Source organism: Porcisia hertigi, chromosome 23, assembly GCF_017918235.1.
Source record: "Porcisia hertigi strain C119 chromosome 23, whole genome shotgun sequence".
Taxonomy (NCBI): domain Eukaryota; phylum Euglenozoa; class Kinetoplastea; order Trypanosomatida; family Trypanosomatidae; genus Porcisia; species Porcisia hertigi.
The window spans coordinates 574,419-584,739 of NC_090582.1; the positions used below are offsets into that span (position 1 = coordinate 574,419).

Genomic DNA, 10,321 nt, shown 5'->3' on the forward strand with positions numbered 1-10,321 from the left:
AACACGAGATGAGCGGAGAAGCGTCAGCGTGTCGTTGTCACAGAGCTTCACTTTTTTTTTCCCCGTATTGTGGGGTCCTTCTTTTATTGCAAGTGTCCTCATAAGCGTCGCACTGCGAAGGTTCTGCAAAACATCCTGTCTTGTTTGTTTGTTGAATGTACTGTGTGGGGATCCTCCCATCATGGTTGCAGGGAGGGGGGAGGGACGACGACGGGGGCATCTTTCGCCTTTTCCCCATACCGCGAACCCCCCCCCCCCCCACTTTGTTTTTTCCCTTGCCGTGCACGCGCGAGAATCAAACCCACATACACATATACATACACACTCGCTATGTAGCGACCCGAGCGCGTATATTTTCTATATCCCCTCTCTGTATCTCTTCTTCTCTTTTTCCATCGCACCTCCTCTGCTGCCTCCTTTCTCTCCTTCCTCTCACCTCCCGACTTCTCAATATAATTGGAATAATTTGCACATCATCTCTCACATACAACAGCGCGCATCATCGCGGGCTCTTCCACAACGACGACTTCAGAGGCATTCACAACCACGCCTATTTCTTCGGTCCTTTTCCGTATTCTTCGACATCTTTCCCCGTATATATATATTTACATGTATTATTGCGTTGGCTGCTTCGTTTTTCTGTGTTTCTTTTTGTCTCCTTAAGTTTACTTTGGCTGTTTCTCTCCTCTCCTGCCCCCCTTCCCCCTTCCCCTCTTTTCTCAGGAGGCTCAAGTACACTCCGGCCTCATTACTCCCCAACACGTGCTTTCTGGGGCACCCCCGCGAACCTTTTTTCTCTTACTGAACATTTGAAGCAGATTCACACGTAAGGAAACGCGAATATAGTGTGGTGTGGGCCCCTCTCAGTGAGCCTCGGAGCGGTCGTCACCGCTCCCCTCCCCCTCCCTCCTCTCTCTACCCATTTCATCAGAATTCTTTTGTTGTCTTCTTGGACTACGTTTTACTCGCTTGCAATTTTTTTTTACCTTTCTCCCTTCCATTCCATTTTCTCTAGTACTCCTGTTCCCCCCCCACCCTCTCGCTGTTAAAGAGAGACTCCGTAGCCGTGTCACCTACAGCGCCCTACAACTATTAATTGCTACGGGTTTCGTGCTATTGCTTGCTATCTCGTCTGTGTCGCTGCGCTTCTTTCCCTTTCTTTGCTACTACTACTACTATTACTATTACCACCACCATCACCGTAACCATCGTCATTTTTTCTGATTCCCTTTCTCTCCCTCTCCCCCTCCGCCTCTCTCCCTCTCCCTCTCCGCCTCCTCAGCGTGGTTTGCGTTGTTGTTAAAATTCTTTTTTTTTCATTAGTGCGCCCTTTGTTTTGCCACCTTTTTTCTCTTTCTTTGTTGCGTTGTTGAGGGTATCCCCCCCCCCCCCCCCCTCCCCTCCCTTCCTCTTCTCTGCCGCTTTTCTTTTTTTTTGGTTTCTCTTTTTTTTTTGTTGATCTTCTTCGCTTGTCAAACGTCTCGCTTCTTTCACTTCTTCTTTTCATTGCATCTTCCGTTCTCCGCTTCCCTTCCCTCTCCTCCCCTACCCGGAGCGTATTGGTTCTCTTTACTGTCTCACTGTGGAAGTGAACGTGTGTAAGTCATGCGATTGCTACAATCATAACTGTAACCGCGGCTCTATATTGGCGCTCATACTTGAGTCGAAAATAGTATACACCCACATATCCGTTGGTGTAGCGCATCTTTCTTTCTTCACGTGCGTACACGCCTGAGGCCATTTTTTTTGTTTCTGTTGCTCTCGCTCAACACTCTATGTGTATTTATATGTTTACTCACTCACTCACACACATACACACACACACACATTCGCTCATCTTTGTCCCCCTCTCTGTGCTTGGCGGAGATCATCTGGCTTTTCCCCTCCCTCCCTTTTCACACAAAATTGTAAGTCACTGGTGTCTCCGTTCACATCCCTCCTCACCTCCACACGGACTATCAACGCACGCCACACCCCCTCCCTCCTCTTTTCCCTATTTCCACTGTGTGCTTCGCTATCTTCAAGACGTCTTCCATTTTCTCATTGCTCCCTTTATAAAAATATAAAAGTATAAAAATATAAATATATATATGTGTGTGTGTGCGTGTGTATAAATATATATTCTTTACCTTCTATTTTTCCTTTGAGTATTTGCGCTTGTTTTCGCTCTTTTGCTCTTTTGTTTTCCAGTTTTCCTGCTATCCCCCTCCCCCCCTCCTCCTCTCCCCCTCTCCCCCTCTCTCCTTCCTCCTCTCCCCCTCTCCCCCTCTCCCCCCTCCTCTCTCCCTTCTTTTTTTTTCCATCCAGCCCCGTGGGGTTTATTTGTTCACTGAAGAAGCAGTCATTGCCGCCAAGGACAAAGGGCAAAGGACACCCCTCTTCCCCCCTCCCTCTCCCCCCATTTTCAATTGTTTCCACTCAGACGAGGGGAGGTCTCGGTGTGTGTGTGTGTGTGTGTGTCCACTTTTCACTCATAGGCACGTTTTTCACGAAGGACCGCTGCCTTCGTCGCTCCCTCCACTGAGTTGCTCCTCCGCCGCGTTCGACCATTACACAGCGGCCTATAATGGGGTCATTGGCACCAAGGGAGTCTGTGCAAGGGGAAGGCGTGAGGGAGACGACACACATCAAAGGGCCCAAGCCGCTCTCTCTACTATCGAGTTGGGAGGCCGCGTCGACAGACTCGGTTTCCGCGCACGCTTTGGCCAACAGAGCGGGAACTGGAGGCGATGCCGCCCCGTCTGCCACCCCAACCCCCAGCTTCAGTGTAGATGAACACACTCCGCATCTTAGGAACACAGGTGTCGAGCCACCACGCCAGACACGTGCGGCAATGACCCACCGCGGCTCTCTGGCGGTTACGCTCCCTAGTAGCGAAAGCCTGCACCGTGGTGAGGGAGGCAAGCTCCACTGCACTCCGCAAGCGGAGCAACCGCTGCCCCCGCCGCACTTCGCGACTCAGACAACCACGTCATCATTTACCTGGTCATCGACCACAGCTGCGCGGGAAGGCGGTGGCAGAGCCGCTGGATATCGTGGGTCATCGCCCACTGCTGTTCATCTTCACATCGCTTCCATGAGCACTCCGACTCCAAAAAAGAATGCTGTGCGGCCCCAGCGTGCCCCAGATCTGCGGGACAGCAGCTCTCCCAACCAAAGTCAGGGGCGGAGACTGGGTAATCAACCCCAGAAGCAACTCGGCTTTGCACACGGGACTGTGGAAGGGGATATGCCATCAGAGCTTTTCGTCAAGCGCGTCTGTTCCAGGCGAGGCTCCGTACCGACTGATGTGCTTGGTATCCCCTGCAGCGCACTTGTGCCGGATGAGGGACGCCGCAAGTATGTGAGTGGATCGAGTGGCAGGGACATCACCCTGACGGTAGCCAGCTCCCCTTCTCCCGGAGCGGTGGCTAAAGGCGCGAGCGAGGGCACAGGGAATGCCATGAATGTGGACGGCGTCTCTGCCAGCAGAGCTTTTCGAGTTGGTTTGGCCACCTCGGCACCGCATGCGAGGGTGGCGCCAGGTTCAGCGGCTGCGAGTGTCACACAACCGAGGATGTTGTCGAGCTATTTGATGACGAAGCCAAAGGCTGTTACGTCACCGCTAGTGCCGCAGCGTCAAGACCCGTCGGCGCTGCGAAGCAAACCGTCGAGGCGCCAGACAAACCTCTCCCAGATGGACTTGTGTGCCTCTCCCTCCACGGCATCCATCACCTCTATGGAGGAATCGAGTCCCTCGCAGCACAGCTTTCAAGGGAAGCCCACAAGCTTGTCGTATACTACAGACAGGGGAGTGGTCAACTCGATGAGGTCGATGTCTAACCGCCGAGTGCACTTCATGTTTGATAGGCAGGCAGGTGATGGTCTCACGGCTGCCGATTCCCCGACAGTGTCCCTGCATAGCAGCGATGATATCCGATTGCCACAGATGCATTGCCCAGTCACCTCGGTCACTCTGTCGCCGGTGCCGTCTGACTCCAGCCCCGGGCCGGCATCTCCCGTGAGCAGGACTGATGGCAAGTTTTCCAACAACACCCGCTGGGAGTCTGTGCAGGGGAAACAGCAGCTCCGCATTTGCTCTCCTGTGACGGCGACGCGCTCGGTCTCGTCTACACAGCCCCCCCATTTTTCAGAGGCATCGAGTTTTCAAGGGAGTGGCTCTTCGGTGCTCTCACTGCGTCTCAACAAGAAAGATGGTTGCGTCGAGGCGGTCCCCATCTTTGCCCAAGCCAAATATCTCCGTGGTAGCAGCAGTACTAGCAGCAAGAGCGCGGCTGAGAGTGTCGGCCCGTCTTTCTACTCAGCACTCTCCGCGGCGCCGACGACGACGACACTGGCTTGCTCATTTATGTCGACCTCTTCCCTCGATCCCCCCGGTGGTGCCACTTATCAGCCCAGGCATCCGCTTCCCAAGCCGGCACTGAGGCAAATTTCTCGATACAGCGAAAGCGGGGGCGCTGCCCGCAGTTACGCAGGTGCGACGCGTCTGAAGGAAGGCAGCGATTCGAAGTCCTGGTGGCATTCTATCGAGTCGATGAATACCGGCACGATGGCGACTGCATCTCCTTCGCGGTCATCTTCAAAGAGTGTAGGAGGCTGGGGCTTCACTAGCTATATGCGAGGGGCACTCATTAGCCGCCAGCAACGGCGCGCAAGCGATGCTGGGGCGCCATACGCAACATCAGGGGGAGGGGCAGATGCTGGAAGGGCTTCCGCTGCGACAACAACGTTACTCTCTTCCCCAGTGAGAGCCGCGGGCAGTCGTGGCCGAAGGAAGGAGTCGCTGCTAAAGTGGTCGCTGCTGGGTGTGGTGGCACTCACCTCTGTTTTCCTCATTCTCGTTTCTACCATGATGGACTGAAGATATTTCTTCCTTGTTGGAAAGGGTGGTGGTGTGGTGGTGAGCGAATGGCCAAGGAGAAAATTTGATTTTCGGAACTTCTTTTCCCCCCTCGCCCCCCCTCTCTCTCCTCCCCTCTCACACGTCGCATGCTTCTCCTCATTGCTGTTGTATATCTAATCGCGTACCTTCTGTGTGTGTGTGTGTGTGTGTGTGTGTGTGTGTGTGTGTGTGTGTGTGAGGAGGAGGAGTGGGGGTGGCGACGGCCGGGAGGCCCTGGCGCACGGGGGGATGCGGATCGGTGCAGCGTAGAAGTGCTCCCTTTGCCCATGTCTTCTAACTTTACGCTCACGCTCACTGTTTTCCAGTTTTTCTCTTCATGGGCTTGGCTGGCTCTGCGGGATTGTAGACCCATGACGAACACAAGTGACATACATGTGTATGACAAGAAAGGGGGCGGGGAAGGGGGCTATCCGCTTTCTTACTTGTTGTGCTCTGAGTTGAGTCGATACGTCACTTGCAGAAGTGGCTGTTGTTCAGTATGCATGACATTTATTTGTTTCTCTGTTTTTTAATTATATATTTGTTTTTTTTTCTTATCCATGATCGTTGTTCAGGAAAGTGTCTCTGTCTTTCCGGAGCGGCTGTAAGAAGGTGTGCAGCCTCTGTGTGCGTGTAGCGCGCGTGTGTGTGGGGGAGGGGAGGATCGAGTGTGTGTGCTCGCCGATCCTGACAGGATGGGTGGTGGTGGTGGTGACAGAGGGTGAGCAGAGATGCACTGATGCTGCTTTTTGTTGTAGTCGTGGTGTGGATGTGTGCGCGTGTGTGTAAATGAGCGCAATTTCCCCACCCAAAAAGGATTTGGGCAGAAAAGACACGGCCGACGACCGCAAACCAAAGGGGGGGGGGAGAGAGCGTTTTCCTGGCCACCGCGCCCCACTCCCTGCACCTGCGAGCCCTAACCTTCTTTTTCTATCTTGCTGACACACAGACAACGCACCACCTTTTTCTCTCGTCTCACAATGGAAATGACCCACACGGACCCGCCCAGACGCCCTCTTTTCTAACTTCTTCGTATACCTGGTGGTGCTTTCCTGATCATTACAGGTTGATGGAGTAGCGACTCCAGACCCCCCCCCCCCCCGACGAGGGTAGGGCCTCTTCTGCGTCCTTCTCATCGACTCCCCCCTCCTTCCCACTTTATTTCGAACGCAGATTCTCATGATTCGGCTCTTCAGCATTGTGAACGAACGACGTCGATAACCTCTTCCGCTTGCTTTTAGTGGGTGCTTGAGCCTCTGCTCTCTCTCTTTCTCCCCTTCTTTTTGCGTCGAAGTTTTTGTTTTTGTGTGTGTGTGTGTGTGTCACGCCTGGAGAAAAAATGAGGGATGTCGCGTTTATGGACTCACTGGATGGTTGGGTACAAGAACCACAATGGCCGTGCTGCCTCTCTCTCTCTCTCTTCGGGTATGCCCATCTCCCAGCGCTTTGCCTGCCTCTTTTTTCGTCAGGGCCCCCCCTCTTTTCAACTTCCTTTTCTCCCTCTCCGGTACCCCCAAACAGACTGTTGCGGTACACCGAGCGTGTTCCCTTTCCTCACAGCGATGCACACGCGCGTTGTGCTCCTGCCCCGTCCCCGTGCTCGCGTCGGTCCATTGCATTGCAACCGTCCAAGCCTGTAAACATGTTTGCATATATATATATATATAATATGCTCGTGTGCGTTTGCGGATGGGTTGGGGGACATTGACGCTCACAAGGATGGGTGGAGCCGCGTAGACATGGAGGGCAACATGGAGAAGGACACACCACACACACACACACCTACACGCGTTTTTCCATTTCTTATCGTTTTGCTTTAACGTATATATTTTTCTCCTGTGATGTTTTGCCGCTGCGTCCGCCTCCGACACCCTCTCTTCTCTCCCCTCTCATCTGTTCTCTCCTTTCCGGAAGGCTCCGGGCCTCTTGTAGATGAGGCACCACACGTGGTTCATGTATTTGTGTGCATACATGTATTCATATGCTCACTCAGCATTGGGATATCCATTTAAGAAACTGTGTGGCGCCAGCAAGCAAATTCTGCAGCCATCTCAACCCCCCCCTGCCACCTGCCACCTCGGATCCTCTTCACTTTGTCGTTTATTATGCTTCCTTTAAAAAAAAGTGGGTGTTCTCTCCCACTTTATTATCGCCGACGCGTTCCTGAGCTTCGTGCTCTGGGGGGAGTGCTCTCTTCTCCCCCCCTCTCTTTCTCTCTTGTCTCTCTAGACGGAGAGAATGATTACACGCTCGCTTATTGTGCCGTATTGCACTTCCAGTTTATGAACACACCAGGGACGCATTGAAAAAAAAGAAAAGGCGAACCCCAGGAGGGGGGGGTTTGGGGGGGGGCGGTAGTTCCCTCCCCTCCCCTCCACAGAGAACATCATGTATAGTAGCGGCACTTCTACGTGTACACGGGTTACGCGATCTCTTCGAAAAGCGCAGGGAGTGGATCACAAAATTTGGTGAGGAGGAACGACGGAGAACGTCTCTCAGTGAAGTTCATTGCCTTCTCTGGTTGTGTTGGTATCACAACACTCAGCGTGCACCCTATTTGCAGAACAAAATTCGTTTCGCTTCTGCTTGGCACGTTGTGTGTGTGTGTGTGTGTGTGTGTGTGTGTGTCCCCCCCTACCCTCTCCCCCCGTCCTTCGCTCTTTTCTGAGCTCTCGGTTCTTTGGTCGTTCCACCCCCTTCCCTCCGTTCACTCCACACACTTTCGCCTCGTGTTTTGTTCGCTGAACATGCAAACACTCTGACGTCCACACACCACACACCACACACCACACACCCGCACACACCCGCACACACACGCACACACAAGGGGTAAAGAGCCTTCTTACGTCTAAAGTTTATATCGTCAAACCCAATATCCACTTTGCTCGTTTCTATTCTTTTTCCCCCACCGGCCGTTTGTCGCCCTGTTTTTTTTTTGTCTGGGGGTTTCTCAGACCGCCTTCGCTTTTCCACACTGCCGACATTCCCGGCAGACATAGCCTCGCTCTCTCTCTTCAAGTAATTGTAGATTGCTTGCGACTGTTATTGGATTGGTGTTTTCTGCAGGTGTCCTCAAGCACCACCTTCACTCTGGGCTTCTACTATATATATATATGTATATGTATATGTATATATGAAAACAAAGAACAAGTGAAGTTATTCCGGGCGTGAAGGCAACCAAAACACATTTGACTCACTCCCTTAGCGGACAAGGGGAAAAGGCCTCCGCGTACGTCTCTTCCCACTCCCCCCCCCCTCCCCACTCCCCCTCCCTCCCCTCCCCTCCCACTCCCCCCTCCCTCCCACTCCCCCTCCCCGCCCCTCCCTCCCCTCCCCTCCCACCACCATCAGAAACATACACACACACACACACACGCGCATTGGTAGGCATGGATTCGGTTTTTGACCTTTACGCTTCGGTTTTACCGGTGGACCGGGAGAAGTTGACGCATCAGCTGTTCATCTTCTGGTTTATCCTCACAACCGGGGGCATTTTTATGTATTTACTCTTTGCCTCGATTTCATATTGGATGTACTTCAGCACCCTAAAGCATCAGTTTTTCCCCAAGACGATTGATCCTGACGATGTACAGCAGCTGCGAAAACAGGTACTGCACGAGATTTGGATTGCAGTGACCTCAATCCCGTTCATGGCGTTCCTTGGAATGCCTGCGGCGACCTTCTCACACCGCGGGTACAGCAAGGTGTATGACAGCATTGCGGACTACGGCTGGGCGTACTTCTTGATTTCTCCTGTTTTGTTCTTCGTCTTCACGGACTTTATGGTCTACTGTTTCCACCGTGGGCTCCACCACCCCACCATTTACAAGCACGTGCACAAGCTGCACCACACGTACAAGTACACGACGCCGTTCTCATCTCACGCCTTCAATCCAGTTGACGGGTTCGGTCAGGGTTTGCCGTACTACATCTTCATCTATCTGTTCCCTCTCCACAAATTGCTCTTCTTCACACTGTTTGTGATGGTGAATTTCTGGACGATTTTGATACACGATCAGGTGGACTTTGGCGGGCACTTCATCAACACAACGGGGCACCACACGATTCACCACGAGTTGTTCAACTACGACTACGGTCAGTACACCACTGTGTGGGACCGGCTGTGTGGGTCCTACCGCCCTGCTGAGCAGACACACCAAATGAAAACACTCTTGCACGCTTGGGATCATAAGTATGAGGATCCCGTGTACGCCAAGTACCACGAAAAAGAGGGGTTTCTGGCTGGTCGGTTCAAGCAAGCGGCCATGGCACGTCACTCAAAGGCTGCTTGACACCAAGAAGAACGAAAGAGGAAGACAGAGAGACGAGAGCTCTTTGTGTGTGTGTGTGTGTGGGTGGGGTGGGTGGGTGGGGGGCCGTGAAGAGGGACGCTCCCTCCTTCCCCCCCCCTTCTTACAAAAAAATAATTCGGTAAGAAAAATGGAAGAGTAAAAAAAGAACTACTACGCATGTCCCTCTTTTTTTTTTTTTTGGAAGAGGGCCGTGTGTGTGTGTGTGTGTGTGTGTGTGTTGTCTTCATCTAGGTTTTGCTTTTTACTCATTGATTCTCCAGCTCTTCCAGCTCTGCTGGGCTTCCCCCTCGTTCCCCCACCTCCGCTGTTTTTTTTTTCTGTTTCTTGCCTTACCCTTCTCGCTGGCGATCACTCTACTAAGAGGGCCGCATAGTTAATCGATGGGAGGCGGGTAGCGGAGGGGAGGGGGTGGGAGGTGCAATGAGAGTCAGTCAAGTGTATCGTAAAGGAACATCAGCACGGAGTGCGGACTGCACTTCAGGCAACAGTCCTCTGCGTCTTTTTCTCATTTTTTTCTCCCCATTGGAGCCACTGCCTGATATTTTGCCTCGTTTCTCAGCAGTGTATCTCCCCTCCTCCTTCTCTTTCTCACCTTCCCCTCTCAACTTTTAATTAATTGTCTCTCTTTGTAGAGGGCGTACACAAATATGTAAACGTTTGCAGCGCGGTGGTGGCACCCCTCGCGCGCTTGCCCGAATACACGAACAGTAAAAAACAAAAAACATTAGACAAGGGCACAACACCGGAGATGAACTCCCCCAAAAAAATTATACGCATTCAAAAGTTGAAATTCTACACGCACCCTTGTAGGGTGTGAGGTGTGTGTGTGTGTGTGCATGTGTGTGTGAGGGGGTGGATGAGAGGGTGGGTGAGTTCAACAAAAAATTCGCGTTTTGCACTACCCTTTTTCTCTTCTTACGGTGGGTAACACGTGCGGTGAGTCCATTGCTCTCTCGCTTTGTGTGTTATTTTAAATTGTCTACACGCGGCTAGAGTTGCATCTCCTCATGACCGCTGGCATGGGTCTCCCTCTCTCCCCCCTTTCCCCCCCAGCCCAACAAAAATATTATCAACATAAAAAAGGAGGAATGGCACCTGTACGGCGTACACAGGTCTGCAAGGGGGG

The 10,321-nt window shown here is 52.5% G+C and overlaps 1 protein-coding gene across 1 annotated transcript; it reads left to right on the forward strand.

Moving 5' to 3' along the window:
- Positions 1–8,271: 8,271 nt before the first annotated feature.
- JKF63_04911 (uncharacterized protein) lies at positions 8,272–9,174 on the forward strand (the record flags this gene model as incomplete). Its single annotated transcript, XM_067900882.1, has 1 exon — positions 8,272–9,174. One exon carries the CDS (start codon positions 8,272–8,274, stop codon positions 9,172–9,174), a length of 903 nt encoding a protein of 300 aa, XP_067757082.1.
- Between the last annotated feature and the right edge of the window lie 1,147 nt (positions 9,175–10,321).